Consider the following 19,362-nt stretch of genomic DNA (forward strand, 5'->3'; position numbering starts at 1 on the left):
ACAGTGGTCAATGTCCACTCCCTTTTTGTACATATAATGTAAGGTTATTTATATTTCATTCCTGTCTGCTGCCTTGCTTATCTTACTTTCTTCTCCCCCCTTCTTTAAAAAAAAAAAAAAAAAAAAAAGATGTATATTGAACTGTATCGGGACCATTTTGAAATGTATTAGAGATGTTTTGTTTTGGCCATTTTTAATTTGGTATAATTGTCTTAAGCAAATCCTATTTTTTAATTTGCCTGTTTGTTTCTAGTGTTTTGTTATTCAACATTTGAATATATGTATATATAATTATATATATGATAAAATTATATATAATTATATAATGCCAAATGGCCTTTCTAAGCAAGATACTGTTCAAACCTAATAAAGTGCTTGAGATTTTAACATGTCTGTATTTCTGTCTTTAAAAATAATGCAAATCACAGTGCAGTTATGTCATGTGTCAGACAGCTCATTGTTTTTGCTCGTTTCAACACACAAAAACCTGATGCTCATTACAGCTCACTTCTCAATGAAGACTAATGGTACAGTGGTGCAAAATAATTGCCAATCGTTCGTGTACCTTATAGATCAGGCAGTCCTCTTGAGTGTTGGTCTGAAAGGGTCTTGGATCAGTGTTTAACCCTTCACCCCAATCAAATATTCATGTGCTTTTTGCACCAATCAATTATTAATCTGTGAATCATTTAGTGTTGCTGTTGAAATGTTTGTGTGGAAAGAGTGAACAGCAATACCTGCAATGAATATCAGGACACATTATGATTACATTTAGGTTGTATCACAACTGAATGGTGTGTTGTGGTCTTGTGGGCCTACAGTGTTTTGGGGGTTTTGTAACTGTTGAGCCTCTCGTTGAGCAGCAAGGGTCAGAGCAAAAGCTGTCCTACAATCCACCATAAAAAATGACAGAACATGAAAATAATAGTTTATATTTTAAAAATACAATACCGGGCTGTCTTTACAAACACTGTTGCCAAGAAATAATACTAGACTAAAGCTCAGAAAAATATTAAGTCAGATGCTCTTGCTACCACTGAGTACATTTACTCAAGAACTGCACTTTGATTTCATTTCAGGCTACTTCAGTCACTACAGTTTATAGGGATATATTGTTCTTTTTACCATGTTGTTTATCTAAAAGCTTAGCTTTAGTAGGTACTTCACAGATTAAAGTTTAACAAACAACAAGACTTATACAATATCATGCAGTTATAAATTAAACTACCCAACAGTCTGTAAAGTATGGGTAAAATTTGCTACACCTCAACCACTCAGTAAATAATAACTTGTATATTTCTACAGTGCTAACAATAATCAAATAATATAACCTACAACAGCATACTAGTCAAAGAGGTATGTTTACATAATTATACTTACATGATATTTTCACTGCAGGACTTTTATTTGTATTCTGGTACCTTAACATTTTACCATTGCTACTTTTAGTTAACGATCTGAATACTTCTTCTACCACTGCCTGCTGCCAACTGAAACAGCAACAAAGCCATAATATGTAACCTCTGTTGACAAGCACGTTAACATAGCTGACAGTCTCAGTCTACAAGTACAAAGCAGCCATACTGCAGGTTAGATATTCAGATAACCTGTTGATGAACTTTAAAGATCATGAACTGCAAACATCTGAAAAATGTGGTGTTGTTTTTTTTTTTAATAATCCAGGTTTTTAACAATCCTTTGTCAGTAGAATCTTGCAACCTTGCACTCATAAAAAATAAAATAACAAATAAAAACACTACATCAGCTGCACATCACCTAGAAGACAGCAATATAGCCACCCATATCTACCTGCCTCACACTGGCAGGCAAGTCTGGGAGCAGGGATCACGTCTAATCAGTGACTCACCATGGAGTCATTTTGCTTCGACCAATCTCTTGCACCAAACAGTCTTGTGTCACAATGCTTGAGTTTGCAGATCAACTGAGTCAACAGCCACATCAGTCACACTGTCACTTCCTGAAAACCATCTGCCTCTAATTGAGAGAGATGTCATCTATGGCCTGGTCATGAATCCACAGTGTTTGTTCCTCTTGTCATCTGACACCCCTGAGTTTCCCCTGACTGAGGGGTCAGCGGGGTCAGAGGGAGGATGTGTGATGGGTCACTGTGCTCAGAACAGGAGCAAAAAAAAAAAAGGAAATGGAAGATATTATTATATGTATTATCTACTGTACTTTGATCTAGGAAATACATCTAAGTGCTCTTAGTCAAAGAAAACTGTTGGTCAGGGCCTCGTCTGTAGAAGCCAGAAGTGCAGTGGTTTTGTGTTAGACCCCAGTAATAATGCCCTATAATATAAAGCTTTTATATTGAGCAGTTTCAACTCTTCTTGTGCATAACTTTCGATGAGTTATGTTCAAGTCGTCCCTATTGACCCTATTGAAAACAGTATTTACACTGAGGGACATTTTTAGCCATTCTCCTAATCCTGTGTGCACCAAAAGTCTTCAAAAAATAGGCTTGAATAATGCTGGCCATATGTATTACTTAATTTAATGACTTGAATCTGTCATTCAGCCAGAGTGCTAGTATTTGAAAGTGGGTCTGAGAGTAAATGAGTATCCCAGGGGTGTCCGTGCTGTTTGCAGATGATAATTGGAAATGACCCGGTGTTCTGCACCTCTTTTCCTCTGGGGTCATTCATTTCACCACTGGGAACAGAGGGAGCAACAGGGTCAATGATGGGTGGGACACATAGCCAAAGATAGTAGAGATGTGTCTTGGGAGGGCGGCCTTTTGGATCAGTACATATAGTGAGGAAGAGGATGAGAGTGAAGAGAATCTCTGTAGTAATACACCTGTGAAACTGTGAGGACACGGGACAGCAGGACAAGCAGAGCAAGCTTCTGGAGAGACAATAAAGGACACCTGTGGTGATAAAGTTGTGAGAGTTGACACAAAGGTAAGAATGCTTCTTTACTGTACTCTGTCTAAACCAAAATGAGTAAATGTTACTATAAACGTCACAGTGAAGGTTGTTGGAGCTCCAGGTATAATGGAATGATTACATTTTTTTACTGTTGTCAAAAAAGAAAAAAGACATTGCAAAACTGTAATTTGCAGTAAAATATCACAGTTTTTTTGGGGTTCAGTCCAAATATTTAAACTCACAGCATTACTGTATCTCAGCCCAAGTGTCCTGATATCATTGCAAAAATAACAAACACCTCGAAACCGTATACAGTATCTTGTAATCTTTTAAGGTTTTATTGCAGTATATTTGTATTTACTGAAACATTATGGAATTTGTTAAGACATTAACTTTGTTTCTATACCAGACAGTAAAAAAATCAAAGATAACAGCCTCTTATTGTGAGGCCTCTGAATATCTGTCTTTGCCCGTAGGTAGAAATATCATGTGTGTATCTCGGCTGGTATTACTGCTGGGGCTGCTTCTATGTGTGGGGGCTCAGCTGTCCAATGCCCAGCACTGGTCTCATGGTTGGTACCCCGGAGGCAAGAGGGAGCTGGACTCTTTCGGCACGTCAGAGGTCAGGACTAGTGTGTGTGTGCAGCAATTTCTCATTCACTGAGCATTCTCTGCTGAGAATGGAGAAATTCTTTACCTCTTTGGTTTTCTCTCATATTCCCTCTCTTTCTCATTCTCAGATTTCAGAGGAGATTAAGCTGTGTGAGGCAGGGGAATGCAGCTACTTGAGACCCCAGAGGAGGGGCATTCTCAGAAATATTCTTGTAAGTAGACTGAGACAAAACTGAGTCCAACAGTACCATGTGTAGTGCTGTTTAAACCGTAATGTCCCACTGTAATCACAGGAGTTTATACTATAATCAGTAGTGAGATCATTAACTGATCAACAGTTAATGCATCATCTACTAAAAGCTGTATTATAGATGTACCTTACACACCTACATATGCCTACCTGTAGTGTGTCTTAATCTAACCTAAACAACTCTCTCCACAGTTGGATGCCTTAGCCAGAGAGCTCCAGAAGAGAAAGTGACAGCTTTCCACCCTACAGTGCTTTTCTACCTGGTGACCCTCTTCATCAGTGTCTTTGTCTTGGCACAAAACAACTTTATGTTTGTCCTCTGATCTTGTGTCTTTGTTATATTTGTCAGTAAATTTGTTTTTCAGCATTACATGAATTTTCCCTGTGGCGTACAAATGTTGAAATTATAATGCCCCATAATAAATATCTATTTTGATATTAACTTTTTTTTCCCCATGTCTGGTGTCCAAAATTGTCTATGGCACAAGGTGTGAATAGTAAATGAACAAAAACTTAAAGAATCTACAACAGAAATTGATTTGGTTTTTTTTTTTCAATTTTTTTTTTCAGGAGGAGGCCACAGTTCAACATTAAAGTAAAGGGTTCTTTAAAAAATTCTTTCTTAAAAATATACAATGCTTTTAACACTGTATTTACCATTTTGCAAATATAACAGCTGTTCAGAGTTAGAAGTGGACTAAGCACATGAAATCAAATGCTTATAATATACAGAGTGGCCCCGTAAGCTTAAAGACTGAGTGTGATTTAGGAGAATTGTCATTATATTTATAGTATCATTTTAACATTAAAATTTTATTTTCTGAGGATTATCAAAGCAAACAAGGCAACGCATTAGTACTCGCACGTCACTGCGCATGCACCAAACAGCTAGAGAAAAAGATGGACGACGTAAGTGTCAGTACTCCGCTGCTTGCGGAGTCAGACGCTCAAAATAACACAACTAGTACCCCTAACGCGGCTTCTGTCACAGATGCTGGCAAAGTAATAAACACTAAAATAGATAGTTCCCAGGTTGAAGGTGAGTTTTGTCTGGAATGTAAAAATTCTGCCGTATGGCGTCCTACCTGCCGAGCCAACGTTAGCGCTTTAGCTAACTGGCTAGCCTTCAACAGTCGAGTGAGCTAGCTCCTTAGCTAAATAGGCCGTCTAACGTTAACTGAAGCGTTTGGGGATTGCTCAGTGTGTTATATCGGTCCCTTTAAATCTTTAGGCCGGCCTGATAGTTAAACCACACAAAGTTAAGATGTTGCTCGTGTTCACAGGTCTGTAAGTGGCTGGTCAGTTGCTAATTATCTAGCAGTCCCCCAACCCAGACGGCCTTTCTGACCATTTACGCTAGCCACATACCGGTAGCACAGGTTAGCTGGTTGGGCAGCTAACAGGGTTTGGTAACGAACGCCACAAAGTAACTTTATACCTTTTAGTGGGTGACATTAACTGTATCCTCTCTCAGTCAATTCAAGGTAACAAGTTCATACTTACTGAAGCAGTCAAAGCAATGTACTTAGATGCAATAAAGCAATACTGTAGCTAGTGTAAAAATTTACGGTAGTGAATTGTAATTGTGTTAAAAGTTAGGGGTCTCAGGTAGGCTGTGAGTTTTAGGGATCTCAGACCCCATCAGCTGAGTTGTCATCAAAAATGGCCAAATGTACCTCACTTGGTGGCTCAGCAGTAGAATAAAAACGCTTTAAAGATGAGGGTAAACATTTTCTCCTGTTCAAACACAGTACACATGCTTTTAGATATAGTGCCTACATTCTTGTTCTCTTGTTAACTTCTACTGTGATTATCATTTGGTAAGTACAATATTTGAAATGTATCAGCACACATGGATATTTGGGACAGAAATGATCAAAGTGTGTATATGCTGTTTTGAGATGTAGATACTATTTATCTTAAATACAGAGAGAAATGCTGTAATTCAGGATATAATTATTTCATTGCGTTACATTGCAGAAGTTGGCAAGTTAAAGTTCTGCCAGCACACCATGTAGATTTTCAGGATTTGGGCTTGAAACGTATTTAAAGTATTCTATAGTCAATAATTCCAGTGCCTTATTTTTCTTAACCTCAGCTTCACACCTGACAGGGCTGCAATGGTCATTATCAGCATGGATTATTTATAGCAGTTATGTTTTGATAATTTAGTCAATGATTTATTCAGTGACAGCTCATTGATATAAACATAAATAATTAAATTTACAATTATAGTGTATGCATAGTAGAAGAGTGAGCACATCTTTGCAGTTGAGACTCTAACAAATATTTTAAACAGTGAATTAATGATATGGTAATTGTTTTAAAACCTTTTTTTTTTTTATAACGTAATTGAGTAATAGACTGATTACGTCAGCTGCAGTTACACATCTCATTCACCACCAGTCATAAAAGCGTATTGGGGTAATCATAGGACATAAATCACAAATATGCTTGTTAAATTTTGTAGACATTAATGAACTGTTATCAGGATGCAATTTACTTTCACAATAATACATCAGTTCCTTTTTATTGATTTAATTTTAATAGTCACAAAAAATGGAAATCACATTCTAAACCACATCTTTGCCCAAACGGTTGAGCTGTTATGACTAGAACTCATCCGTATTATTGTTGCATTCAAAGGTTGCATGGCTGCAAAGGTGCAGTGAACAGTGAACATGAATGCAGTCAAGCATGAAACCATGTCTTTCTCACATCGTAGCTTTTTTGTTTTGTTTTTAATCATATATGGGTGGATGGACCTCCTAGTTAGCCACTGTCCCAAAGAATCCATATAATAACACATAAAATGTCATACAATGGATAACATCTGACTTTAAATACGTGATGAAGATGAGGGTGCATCTTGGATTAGTTGTTTTTATTGATGTTGTGCTGTGATTAATTCCTAGCTGACAAAAACAGACAGCTTTTTATTTGATTTTGGATTAGACCTTTATTATACAACAAAAACTGTACAGTGAACAAAAATTGTTCACTGAGGCTTAACTGTAACAGTGACAGTATACTCTGCCACACAGGAGACAAGAATGAAGAGGAGCTACTAAAGGGTCTCCTCACTGACAACTACTGCTATGTGTGTGAGGCTGTGCTGCTGTTTGAATCTCAGCGGCTGTCCCACTATGAGGTGTGTGCAGTTTTCCAAACACTAGTCACAGAATTGTGGTACAGTTGTCTTGGCCTCACAAGGTCAGATCCTTTATAATCATGTCATGTATCCCCCAACTGCAGGGAAAGAAACATGCTCAGAAACTCAAGGTCTACCTGCAGGCCAAGAAAGACGAGAAGAGAAACAAAGAGTCCACAGCACCCCAGGTTAGCACTCATTTATAGATTTTACTTTTTACATACTTTATATTTAACATAGAACAATGAGTGTAACAGTGAACTGAAGCCACACACCCAGCTGTAAGGAATCTTAAATTTAGTGCACTTATAATACCCCTCTCAATACAGCATCATCATCATGTAAGAGAGTGGTGCACATAAAAGAAATCCAACAGCTGGGAGAGTTAGTGTAGTGGAGGAATGCAGAGCACAGAGTGCTGTGTAGGTTTGGAGGGGCCAAGTCCCATCTGTGGATGCCAGCACAAGCATTTGTGATTAAATAAAAGCAGACACAAGTAGCAGTGGAAATTATATACAAAAGGTTTGAAGTGTTAGAACTGGTCTAAGATATTTTCCTTATATACTACTTTGTTTATTTTGTTCACATTTAATGTCAGGAAGCATATATCTGTATGCTGACCAGCCATTCGTGTGCTTGTTTTTTGCAGCGGACCATGACTGTTGATAAGGATCGTTTCTGTGAGCTGTGTAATATGGTGTTTAGTTCCCACTTGGTGGCAAAATCACACTATGAAGGCAAAGTCCATGCAAAAAATCTTCGTAAACAAGGTCTTCAGCCCCCAGGCAAGTATTGGTTGTGTGATGGAAAATTAATTCAGAGATTTGAATTTTAAAATGTGTAAATTTTGTTGCCATTATGATTCAACTGCAGGTCAAACACAAATGACCTTAAATTGATCATTTCTCATTGTAGTTATAAACAGATACACAGAGGTGAGTACTGCACAGAGGCTGACTCGGGATCTTGATAATGCTGACCACAAATCAGACTCAGTGAGTGGTATGGAGCGTCTTGTTGACCCAGCAGCCACCACAACTACCCCCAGCACAGAGGTGGATCTGAAGGACCCTAACAAGTACTGTGCTCTGTGCACTGCCTCCTTCAACAATCCCCAAATGGCTTTGCAGCACTACGGTGGACGCAAACACCAGAGGAATCAGGCCAGACAGGAGCTGATCAAAGAGCTGGGAGATGATGTCCAACAAGGTAACACAGGCAGGATAATACAAGGGGCATCAAACAGAGGGAATTAAATTAATATTTAATCTGTTGCACCTTGTTATTTTTCATGTATTTTTAGATAGAAATGTGTTTTTTTTTCTTTAGTAGGCTCTCTATATGTACGTGTCCTTTGATCTAGCTGCAATGTAAGGTGACAGATAAAATCAGTAGACGTTTGCAGCAGCACGACAGCCTGAAACCAGCACATAAATGATCAAGATAAAATGAAAAATAGAAAAAAAAAACAGATCAGTGCACAGGAATGTGAAGTGAAAAACCCAGATGAATTTTCTGCTAAGCTTCCTAAAATAACAGTGATATTTGAAATGGAAAGTCTGCTCAGCCATGAAGATTTCATTCCATCATAGGCAGCAGGTAGGTGGGAGATTAGCAGGTAGGTCTTAGCTTTATGTGAGTTAACTGTGCTTCTCTTAAACAGTAATAAAGCAGAGTTTCGGTTAGTTAGCACCTGTTTGCAGTTGTTGCAAAGAATGTCAAGTCAAATCAGTTTATTTACAAAGCACGTTTAAAAACAACAAATATTGATCAAAGTGCTCGGCATGTTATCCACAGGTTTTGTGTGATTTTTATATTCACTTTTTTAAATTGCTTTTTTTTAATGTTTTAACTAGAATTGAACAAAGCAAAGGAAGCGGTGTATCTGACTGGTTAGAAGCCACTGTTTGATCATTTATGCCGCCTTTCCCTCCTTTACTCCCTCACCCGCTCTCTCTGTCGTCTACAGCCAACTCCCTGATGTGTCAGATGTGTGGAGTGCAGTTTAACTCTGTGGAGATGTACCAGGCACACATTCAGGGAAACAAGCACCAGATTAGGTAAGATCACGAATGTTCTGACAGAAACACCATGTCCTCTGTCATTGTGACAGGACTTTGGCAACATTAAAGCTCCATTAAGGGTTTTTTAGTGTACCAATACTGAATTTGGTCTCTCAACCCCGGCAGCTCTGTGTAGCTTTTATCTGTTTTTTGCTTATGCTTTGGTTTTCAACCAGGTTTGTGGCTGAGTCCCATGTCTCTCTTAAATACACAATTGAGGATGCAGGACAAAAATATCATGAGAAGTTAGTCCGCACACTGAATATTAAATGTTTGATGTGACTGTGAACATTTGCCTGATGAAGACCTTGAAGGCTGAAAAGTTTCATCATTAATTTTTCCTCCAGTATTCAGCATGCAAACTACCTCTGTTTTTATCATATATACAACATCTGTGGATGGTCATATTGTGTCTGCTGTTTGTACAAGCAGGGAATGGTTAATGGGCCTTTAACTTGACATCAGCATTGATTACCTGATTGCATAGCAACTTAATTCCTGTTCATGTGCTTCTGACCAGGGAGAAGAAGGTCGTTGACCTGTGCAAATCCCAACAAAAAGTCTACAGCACATTTGCAGATGAACTGGCAGATTACATTCAGGTTCAGAAAGCTCGTGGAATTACCCCCAAGACCAGTCAGGTCCTTCAGGGTGACACACAAAAGGAGGATGAGGAAGGTGAAGAGGAAGTACAGGAAGTATTAAACAAGGGGCAAATCACAGAGCTGAACAATCCAATGCCCAACGTTACTCCCACGTCTGACCCTCCTCATCAATCACACCCTGGTTGTTACTATCCAGCTGGAGGATGGCGTCCTCCATATCAGGTCCCTCCCTGGCCTCCTCATCGCTGGGACTACAACTGCCCTCCTCCAGTCCTCCCAGGCTCAGGCTCTCCACAGTTCACCAGTGGGCCCATAAAGAGGAGGAGGCGCAGAAAGCAGTCAAGCTCCTCCTCGTATACTACCTCATCATCTTATTCCTCCTCATATTCCTCATCCTACAGCAGCAGCACAAGTGACAGTGACGACAGTGAATATAAGCGAAGAGAATGGAGGAGGATTAGAAAATCCAGGAAGGAGCGAGCTAGGAGGGCAAGAGATGAGGGTTTGGACAAAGGAGAGAGGAGGAGAAAACGGCAGAGGAGGGAACGAGAAAATGACTTAGAGGAGAGAAAAAGAGGGGAATCTGGAGAGTCAGAGCAAGAGAGGAGGGGGAAAAAGCAAAAGAAACATAGCAAGCAGAGACAAAAAGAAAAAAAATCCCGGGACGATGACTTTGAGGAGGAAGGAGGGGAAAGGGTGATGGACAATTTAAAGCCAAAAGACACCATGGACAATAGAAAATATACTGAAGTGCATATTCAGGCTGAAATTAATGTTGAGCAGGGGGAGGGTGGGCAGGATGAGCAGGCCAAATCCAAATACAGGAAAGAGAAGAAGAAAATGAAAGAGAAAGCAGACACAAGGACAGAAGAGGAGAAGCTGTGGGATGACTCCATTCTGGGCTGTTAAACTCAGCAGGACCAGCTGAACTGTGTCTCCTGACCTGCTGACGTTTAGGCAAAACACAAAGTCATCATGAGCATGAATTTGAAAATGTACTATTAAAATTAAGTATTCAAATAATTTTTGGTAGAAGTTAACAAAGCAATTTTCACCACCACCTTCTCTGATGGCCCAAAAAGTGTTGTTCTCCGTTGGTGTGCTAGCTGGCTAGCCATGCTTAGTCGATTTGTGTTTGTAAGGAATGAATGTTATTTTAGTGTGTTTGGTGGGGTTTCTCTCACATATCCACAGCTACAATAGCTTTATTTTTCACTATCACACTTGATAATATCTTTAATTAAATTCATGATTACATGAATTCTGACAGATTTAAGATCCCTGTTATTTTCTTGCCCATCATTTTAAAAGATCAAGAAGTCCTTGACTTCTTATTGCATCAGTAACTTAAATTATGTCCGATTGTGTATCTGTGCTACTGGCAAGGATGTGTTAGATTGTGATCTCTTTAGCAGCCTGTGGTTGGTGCTGTTGAGCTTCATTTAGAGCATCGGTAAAGCAAATAAAAGCAAACAGATGTTGGAAGCTTAGTCATTTTGTTTCCTTTGAAGCTATGTCTGCTTTCACTCAGGGGCACATATAGGCTGAAAGAAGGCAATTAGAGGTGTAGAGAGGTTCAGCGTACTTTTAATGCAATGGTAATGATAAATGTACAAGAAATACTGTTAAAAATGTTAGAGAAAACAAACCAAAAAACCAAAATAGTGCTGAGATGGTGCCCTAGTCTAGAGAGCATCATGTGCATGTGCATGTGTTGTGTAAATAGCACATAAAGTGTTTTGGGTCAGACAGGTGCAAAACCTCAGATGAGCACAGCTCTTTACAAACTTCAAAGGTCATGTTCAGATGCAGTGTTTGATCAGTTGAATAGAAGCAGTTTATAATATTTGAAGGTGACAGAAAAGAGGAAAAGTGAGGTTTTCTGCAGTTTATTCCAATTTCCACTTGTCCTCTTGATTCATAAGGATCCACAAGTATAGAATATAGTAAAATACCTTGCTGAGCATCTGTTTGATCTTTTGGGCCCAACACTCTCATTCGTTCATAAAACGACACTCTTATTGTGCTTACACGACTCTGTTCTTGAGTTCTCTTTTTTTTTTTCAAAATATCAACTGGTAGGTTTTTAAGCAACACTGCAAAACTTCTGTCTTCTATCTGTAACTTCTACGCAAATTTTTTTTTTTATCTCAGGCAGCTTTATGCCATTATGGCCAGTTTGGCTTTGTTAAAGACTAGATTTCTAGGAAAAGGGTATAGGTTTGCAGGCACTATGAACTCTGAGAAAACGTCAGACTGAAGTCTAATATTTACAAACTACTCTTATAAAAAATAGAAAGTTGTTTAAGAAGTTTTGAAGGTACAGTAAAAGGACTATCTTTGAAGTTTGTTCATTTCTGTATAACAGATAATTGATTGTATCAGGGTCCTTGGAGCAGAGTGGTGCACAGCATGTGGCTTGTTGGAAAATCAGAATAATGTATCACAGGATTCAAGCCAAAGTCATGTTGTGAATCGAAAACAGCTTGGTAGAAGTTAAATTATCATCGTACAGACTTAGACGTCAGCTTCATTACTGCTCAAGGTACCAGTGCTGATAGCAAATGAAAAATGTGAACAACACATACAAGATGTGACACACACAATTGTATGGTTGTAAACTAAACTTTTAATAAAATTGGCTGATGATGGGAAAAGAGAAATGACATGAGAGGCAAACAACAACTCAGCACGGCAGGCTTTGACTTAAAGCATCGGAGCAGAGAGACCAACAAAGGGTTTATAGCTCAGCGATGCGTAAAGAGCAGCTCTGAAGCCCCCCTGAGATCTCCTGTTTTCAAAGAATCCTGTGGTCTCGTTCCCTGTCTCGCTCGAATCTTCGACCCCCGTAGAGCTATAGGGTTCCCACATCCTCTCATTTTAAGACCCCCACCAGACTGTTCTCCACCCTAACCTTTCTCCCACACACAAAACAATCCACAGACACCACGTATGATTTAAGGGATCTTCAGTTTTATCAAGAAGATCTCTGTGGATAATAAGACATTTGACATTTGATCAATCTGTCCTTGTTTTTTTTTTTTTTAGCTTCACCAAAGTAATACATAAATGCCAGTCAATGGGATATATTACCTTTAATATGTGGAAAAATGTACTGAGAACATGGTATCATAAAATGGCAATATCGAGAGTCTGATGAGAGGTATGATCTGGGGCTGATGAATGAATAGAAAAGCAAAAATCCCTGTCATTCATTAGTTCCAGTTTTTCTTTGTTTTATATCATCATAAATGAAGTACCTTTGGATACTGGACTAATATTTGGGGGGGAAAAAAATTACATTGAAGAGGATAACTTAGGCTCTTATGACTTTCTATAAAATGACCATGACATTTTATAGATAAAATGATAAAATCGATTAATAGACAAATTAGTCAATGCTGAAAATAATTAGTAGCTGTGGCTTTAACTGACTCAGAACAAAGTACATTACAAACTGAATCTTTAATGTCGTCTTTTCATGCAACATATCTGCGCATATCTGACAGTGAAGCAGCACACCAGTCCGTCTGTTGCCCCTGTATTTTCACTTTTTCATAGTTTTTTTGCTGGGAGTCTTCTGTTGACCTGTACGGAGAGGCACTTCTTTGGCATTAGAAAATTTAGAAAGTAAATATCTCCATTTGATCTCCATTTTATTAACGATTTAATTTTGATTTAAACTGCTAATTATTTAACGTCCATATCACAAGAAAGAACTGGGCTGAGAACAATTCAAGTCAACGGCTGAAACTTTGAAATGCAAACTGAACTTAAAATGCCCAACTAAATATCAAAACATACTCAGTTATAAATAACTGAGAATAATAACTATAACTAATCGAAATAACTGAAACATCTTTTTCACAGGCAATTGTGAGAATATTCAGAATTTATATGATTTGTTGTGCAAAATAGCATGCACATGCACGAACCTCACTGGGTTTCGTGTTACTTCTTCTTAATGTGTGTCTTGCTTTGCACCCCGAAGTTAAAGAAGTAAGTTATGTGAAAGAACTGAAGTTGTTGTATTCACACATCAGTGAATACTCAACAATAATAACCTTGTTCCATTGTGGAACAGGGCTTGTATCGCTGACTCTTTGTTTCCAGGTACCGCCTGAAGTTCAGGGCTCTGTACACTGGTATTCCCTTGCCGTGCTCTGCAGTGAGGCGTGAAGCTGCATATGTAGGACTCTGCTGAGCTCTAGGTCACGCACCTGGGGAGAGACCACAGCACTGCAAACTGCTGCTCTGTGGATATAAACTCTTTTATGGCTTGATATGTGGCATCATGTCAGCTCTGATGAAACATCACCACACGTTTTCAGCTGTTTGTCATGATACATGTGATATACAGTATGATACTTCATGTGTCTCCTTTAACAGCCCACATTCCTGAGGTGAAAACAGTCGTTACTTGTCGGGTACATACTTTTTTACAGTGAACAGAGCTGAGAATGTCAGGATCACATGATTAGCTGTTAGCATTTTTTGCTATGTTTTATGCACATTTCAGTTTAAGTGATGTTTTTTATTCAGCAGTGTGTGAGTGTGCATGTGTCTCTGTTATGTTAAGTCCCTTTGCTGGTGTATGGCCCTCTCTGATAGGCCCTGTTTGTGTCACATTGGGGTGTTACCTTGACGACTCGGGGCCCTGTCAGCTCAGTTCCTCCCATCATCTCTGACAGATAGATAGCAGGAAAAGAAAGTATCAGCACCTTCCCTCAGCTACCACTTAAGATACACACACGCGTACACACACTGGCGACCAGACAAAATGATCTCGCTGCCACTGGCATGGACACTGTGGATAGTATCGCTGTGGACAGCAGGTAAGATCACTACATTCCTCCGTTTGTTGTTTCTTGAGCCTCCAGTACTCTGGACATCATAACTCAGGGGCCTGAAGCGAGGGATGTGTTGTCGTCTACTCAAACTGAGGTGTGTCTGGTGTTTTGCTTGAAGTTATGTCTAAGATGTTCCTCGCCATAGTTTGTGCTAAAAGGTGAACTTTGTTTTTAAGGGTCCAACAGATGACTCGGACAGTACAAGTATAAACACAGTAGCCTTTGATTGATTTGTTGTTCATTTGTTAAAACTGTGATTGTCAAACTGCTGTGCGGGCTACGTGATTTAGAATTAAGAAAACTTAGAAATGAACAATGATACCAGCATACAGGATTTATACAGTAGTACATATGTTAGTTATTGCATAAAATGTGACCCTGTTTTTTATATAGTAGTTTTACCAAGGCATTGAAATGAATTACTGTATAGCTCAACTCACAGGATAAAGACCACATCAGTTTGGTGTATCCTTAAACGCCATATAATTCGTGCATTTCATTTATGTGGCAAGAATCCAACAGGCTTAAGAACTAATGAGCCTTAACCTCTCCCACATAGGCGGCCTTTGAATTGTCGCTTACCTTGAGCTATTTCATAAGACTAGTGATTGCAACAGGTGTGTGCCTACATACCTGACTTGAAAACACTCAAAACAGGCATTGGAACTGATTCTAAAATGAGATGAAATAGCTCCTCTGACGAAGGCATCCCTTAAACATTGCATAAACGCTAAATCAAAATCAAAATGTCACCTTCACAAGTTTAAATATATACAAGAGGTTTCTTCACTTCATTTCATTTCCATTATTGTGACACTTTATTTCACAGTTGTAGTGTTTCCATATTGCCGCTTATGCTTGTTCGTTCTTCTGCCTTCCTCGGAGGATGATCACTTGCATGTGCTTTAACTTTTCAGTTAGTCTTAATTTTGTTAAGAGAGGCTGTGCATGCACCATTGCTGATGGCTTTACCTCAAACCTTTCTGAACACCAAATGATGAAACATCAAAACCAGACCGGGCAGCCATTTTTAGAAAATCCGTGATTTTTGCAAGTACGGGTGTCTGGCCTTGACTTTGCTGTAGTGTTTTAGAGCCTCAAATCTCAATGACATATAACCGTAAACCCCATTTTAGAATGTGGGAGCTGTAATACAAAGGTGTGTCTACTGAAATCTTTAATTTCCCTCTGTTTCTACTCCTAGGTGCAAGCCAGATCGTGGGACAAGAACCCGTCAAAGTTCTTTATCCTAAGATCTCCGCTTCAGAGACTATTGAGTGTGACTGCGCTGACATCTCCTGTGACTCTGTCTATTGGTTCCGTATTACTGCTAGCAACAGCGCAGTACAGTTCATAGGCAAATACAACAACGCTGATCGTTCTAACTATGGAACTGGTGTGGAAGAGTCACAGTTTAAATTCAGCAAAAGAAGTGGTTCGTGTTTTGTGCTGCGCATTGTCAGTGTGACACAAGAGGACACAGGGATTTATTCCTGTGTCCTAAAGGACAAGACCAATAAAGAAGTGTGGAAGCCTGGGAGTCTTCTTCTGCCAGGAGGTTTGTATGCTGAAATCTCGTGCTTTATTTACAGCAGTTAAATATCAAGTGTTTATTATCAAGCGGCTGTGAGAGTTTCAACACATCTGTCTGAATTCAGGTGGCAGGTGGGGTAGTGATTTAAGTGGCGAAAAGCAAATCTGAAACAAACTTCTGCATTTAATCTGGTTCAGCATGAAATTTAACACTATATAATAAATTTTATAGTACAATGAAGATTTAGACTTAAAAAAAATGATGTGCCACTACGTAGCATGTAAGTGCGATGTACCCAGTTTGAGTTCGTCGAGGGAACTTTGCCCCTCTCTTCTTGTGTTTCCTGTTGTTTAACTCTCCACCGTCACATATGTAACTCTCACAAATCAAACGATATCATAAAATGTGACTTTTATGTCACTGGACTCTGTATTTATCCTTTTTCTTTAGAGTCATTAGTTTTGACCAAAATCTATGTTATCAAGCTTCTAATAGTTTACTCTCTAATAGCCTTACTTATCTGGATGTGGCGGCCTAATACAAACACAGTTAGAGGACACTCCAGACTTTAGTAGCACTCATCACAGAGGCTCCTGTTATTGCTTTTCTTTGTGACCAGCCAGTGCTGCCTGCCTCCACGTGAGCGGCAATTTAATGTGAAGTGAAATCAGCCGTCGGAGGTTTCCAGATAAAATGAAAATGATGTGTTCACAAAAGGTATCATATCTATCTAGACATAGATGTGGAGTTCATTCATCATTATGTGAATGTCTTTAAGCTGGAAAGGAGAATTTTTTGAAGAAAAACTGTCCACTGACCTAATAGGACAGCACTGGAGAGTCACACGCAGGCAAACAACATACATGATGTATTTGTAGAGAATATTTGTGTTGTTGGATGAGATCCCTGTCCGAATCATTTCTTTTTTGTGTATAGAGATTGACAAAGTAGGACGGGTTCAAGAATTGCTGGGTGCCCTTTAATCTCTCCTGAAAAAATTCTTCACTGCATATATTTAGTTATCACTGGTCTTTATGGTTGTTTGGTCTTTATCCTGACAGTGACCCCTCCAACATTACCTCCACCAACAAAACGCAAACCACCAGTCAAATCACTCTGTCGCTGCCCTAAGAAGAAACCTCCACAGGGTAAGTTACTCAGGATTTTTCATTAAAGGAGAAAAGCCGCTAGTTTGTGGCAGTGCGTAACTTGTATGATGCTCTGCTCATTACAAATTTGTGTTTAAATGTGTGTTATGATGTGTAAGCACTTTGTAAAGTTAAAGAGGTTACAAATCTTTGTGTATTGTACCAGATAAAGTAACCAAAGGAGTAAGTATCAAATTTAAAGAAAACCCTATATATGTATATATATGTATATACACACAAACACACACACATATTTTGTGTATTTGCTCTAGGTGGTTGCGGCTCTGTGGTGTTGTGGCCATTGGTTGGACTTGCTGCGGGCCTGGCTCTAGCTATCATCTGCACACTGTACTACTTCAGCCGTGAGTTTTCCTACAGATTATTGCACTAAAAAATGCGAGATCAGGTAGGGGAAAGCACACCAGTTGCAGGGATTCATGCCAAGCAATACAACAAATTATGCTCACAGCTTTAAAATCTAAATGTTTGAGTTGAATTTGTGTGTGTGTGTGTGTGTGTGTCTGATTGTTTTACTTTTGGTCAAACTCATTCTTGCTTACAGGGCTACCCAAAAAATGCCGCCATCACTTTGAGAAGTAAGTAGATTACTACTGGGTTTTTTGTGTATAACAAAAAAAATATAGATGATACACATTCCTTGTTTAATTTTGTTTCTGCAACCATGTGTACTGAAACACTTTAACAATACTTCTTTTTTTGTTTTTCTCCAGGAAGAGAAAGAGACAGATGCCATAAAGCACTGCATCTACAGCTTATATGAGACTGAAAGTATGTATCTTGTGTGTGTAATTTTATATATTCATATATAGAACATTTATTTGCATGTGTGGTATTTGTCACCATCCAAAGTGTTTTCAGGTTTAAGTAAAACTGCTATGAAATACAACTCCTAGGTTGTTAATACTGATTATTAAAGACCTTTCAGTTACACTAACACAGACTTCTGTGATCGCAGTGGTTGAAGTGCTTCACTTAAGTTGACGTCCAGCGGAGCATGAAGGACATGATTCACCCTGAAAATCGACAACACCAGCAGCCATGTAATATATTGTGATATAGTGATTTATTTTTGTTACATATTTTAGGGCAGAGCTCTACCAAGTTTTGATTCCACCCGTGCATTGACTTTTCATCCTTGATATCAATATGCAGGTCACATCATCACACCATCCAAGGTGTGTTTTCAATTCAGCGGGTTTGTGATCGGTAGCTTTGTTTCTTTGTAATATTTTTATTATTAAAAATCAGGACAAAACACAGCAGCACTTTTGTGATACAAATGTGTTGTGTACCTTAACACAGAAACCTAATCTGTTTATTTACATGCAAAAAAAAAAAAAAACCCAGCTGAATAGATATGCAGTATTTTGCTCACTTGCTTTTTGCTGTCTTCGGTATTTATTTGTGTTTTTGTCTTTCACAGTATTTTTAAGTGATAATGTTCAAACATCCATCTTGAAGAAAACAGCACTGTTACGTTGATTGTTCTATCAGCATAAATCTGTGAAATCAATAAAACTGCATGTTTCCAGTTATCAGCAGTGGTGGCTCTCTTCTTTATATGGGTGTGAAAAGTTATTGTGTGATCTGTTTTGTCTGTTAAACATTTCTGGAAACAAGTTTTTCTTTTTGACAACAATTCACAATTTCTCCTGTACACACAGATAAGAGCCAAAAGGCAGTGTCACCCAGAGACTAATGGCACTTTGGGGTTTAGTGCCTTGCTCAAGTGCACTTTTGCAACAGCAGGCATGAAACAGGTATTACCTTGAGGTCAAACGCTAGGTGTGTTGTACATCTAAAAGTGTTGCGTACATGTGTATGGGAGAGAAAGAGAAAGAGAGGTTTGGATGTGGGTGTCATACTTCCATTGTCAATATTGTGTTAGACGGAAGTTGAGTAGGTGAGTGACAGGGTTTGGTTTCTTCATTCACTTTTGATGTGTAAGCTTGCATCACATTCTTGAACTACCTCCAGTATGTGGCAACAAGCTTTATAGTTACAATCTTAAATTCCAAAGTCATTTTATGGCAAAGTGTGCATCTCTTGCTGTCTCTCTCTCTCTCTCTCTAAAGCTGATAAGCTGATCTCACACACACGCAGGCAACACGCATGCACACCTGTGCGATTGAGGGGTGCAAAGAAACAACTGAGTTGATGGTTTTTCAGGTCTCAGGGAGTGTGCGCGACCCTTTCCTGTGTGCTGGAGAAAGAGGAGAGACAGAACCGTCTTCGCT

The 19,362-nt window shown here is 38.9% G+C and overlaps 3 protein-coding genes across 5 annotated transcripts; all 3 read left to right on the top strand.

The window, feature by feature from the left end:
• The first annotated feature begins 3,378 nt into the window (after positions 1-3,378).
• On the top strand, positions 3,379-4,129 carry gnrh2 (gonadotropin-releasing hormone 2). Its single transcript, XM_041034000.1, has 3 exons — positions 3,379-3,513; positions 3,632-3,715; positions 3,946-4,129. The coding sequence occupies exons 1-3, from the start codon at positions 3,379-3,381 to the stop codon at positions 3,982-3,984; spliced, it is 258 nt and encodes an 85-aa protein (XP_040889934.1). The 3' UTR covers positions 3,985-4,129.
• Positions 4,130-4,653: 524 nt separating this feature from the next.
• Positions 4,654-11,054, top strand: zmat1 (zinc finger matrin-type 1). 2 transcript variants are annotated; one of them, XM_041032987.1, is made up of 7 exons: positions 4,654-4,792; positions 6,798-6,904; positions 7,009-7,092; positions 7,554-7,689; positions 7,820-8,113; positions 8,874-8,964; positions 9,488-11,054. In XM_041032987.1, the coding sequence occupies exons 1-7, from the start codon at positions 4,654-4,656 to the stop codon at positions 10,479-10,481; spliced, it is 1,845 nt and encodes a 614-aa protein (XP_040888921.1). In that variant the 3' UTR covers positions 10,482-11,054. The 2 variants fall into 2 exon arrangements, with proteins under 2 accessions (XP_040888921.1, XP_040888922.1); XM_041032988.1 differs by lacking the exon at positions 4,654-4,792 and adding an exon at positions 5,448-5,573.
• A 3,180-nt stretch (positions 11,055-14,234) lies between these two features.
• On the top strand, positions 14,235-18,520 carry cd8b (cd8 beta). Of its 2 annotated transcripts, none has more exons than XM_041032982.1 (7): positions 14,235-14,407; positions 15,627-15,980; positions 17,018-17,104; positions 17,377-17,466; positions 17,667-17,700; positions 17,836-17,893; positions 18,103-18,520. In XM_041032982.1, exons 1-6 carry the CDS (start codon positions 14,353-14,355, stop codon positions 17,858-17,860), a joined length of 645 nt encoding a protein of 214 aa, XP_040888916.1. In that variant the 5' UTR covers positions 14,235-14,352; the 3' UTR covers positions 17,861-17,893; positions 18,103-18,520. The 2 variants fall into 2 exon arrangements, with proteins under 2 accessions (XP_040888916.1, XP_040888915.1); XM_041032981.1 differs by having other exon boundaries at positions 14,236-14,407; positions 18,081-18,520.
• The last annotated feature ends 842 nt before the right edge of the window (positions 18,521-19,362 follow it).

Source organism: Toxotes jaculatrix, chromosome 3 (assembly GCF_017976425.1).
Source record: "Toxotes jaculatrix isolate fToxJac2 chromosome 3, fToxJac2.pri, whole genome shotgun sequence".
In the NCBI taxonomy this organism is placed as follows: Eukaryota; Metazoa; Chordata; class Actinopteri; family Toxotidae; genus Toxotes; species Toxotes jaculatrix.

Coding starts and splice junctions, on each gene's coding strand:
- cd8b (XM_041032982.1), top strand. CDS start 14,353: ATGATCTCGCTGCCACTGGCATGGACACTGTGGATAGTATCGCTGTGG. Junction 14,408..15,626: donor AGTATCGCTGTGGACAGCAG/GTAAGATCACTA, acceptor TTCTACTCCTAG/GTGCAAGCCAGATCGTGGGA. Junction 17,467..17,666: donor CACACTGTACTACTTCAGCC/GTGAGTTTTCCT, acceptor TCTTGCTTACAG/GGCTACCCAAAAAATGCCGC.
- zmat1 (XM_041032987.1), top strand. CDS start 4,654: ATGGACGACGTAAGTGTCAGTACTCCGCTGCTTGCGGAGTCAGACGCT. Junction 4,793..6,797: donor AGATAGTTCCCAGGTTGAAG/GTGAGTTTTGTC, acceptor TCTGCCACACAG/GAGACAAGAATGAAGAGGAG. Junction 8,114..8,873: donor GGGAGATGATGTCCAACAAG/GTAACACAGGCA, acceptor TGTCGTCTACAG/CCAACTCCCTGATGTGTCAG.
- gnrh2 (XM_041034000.1), top strand. CDS start 3,379: ATGTGTGTATCTCGGCTGGTATTACTGCTGGGGCTGCTTCTATGTGTG. Junction 3,514..3,631: donor ACTCTTTCGGCACGTCAGAG/GTCAGGACTAGT, acceptor TCTCATTCTCAG/ATTTCAGAGGAGATTAAGCT. Junction 3,716..3,945: donor GCATTCTCAGAAATATTCTT/GTAAGTAGACTG, acceptor CTCTCTCCACAG/TTGGATGCCTTAGCCAGAGA.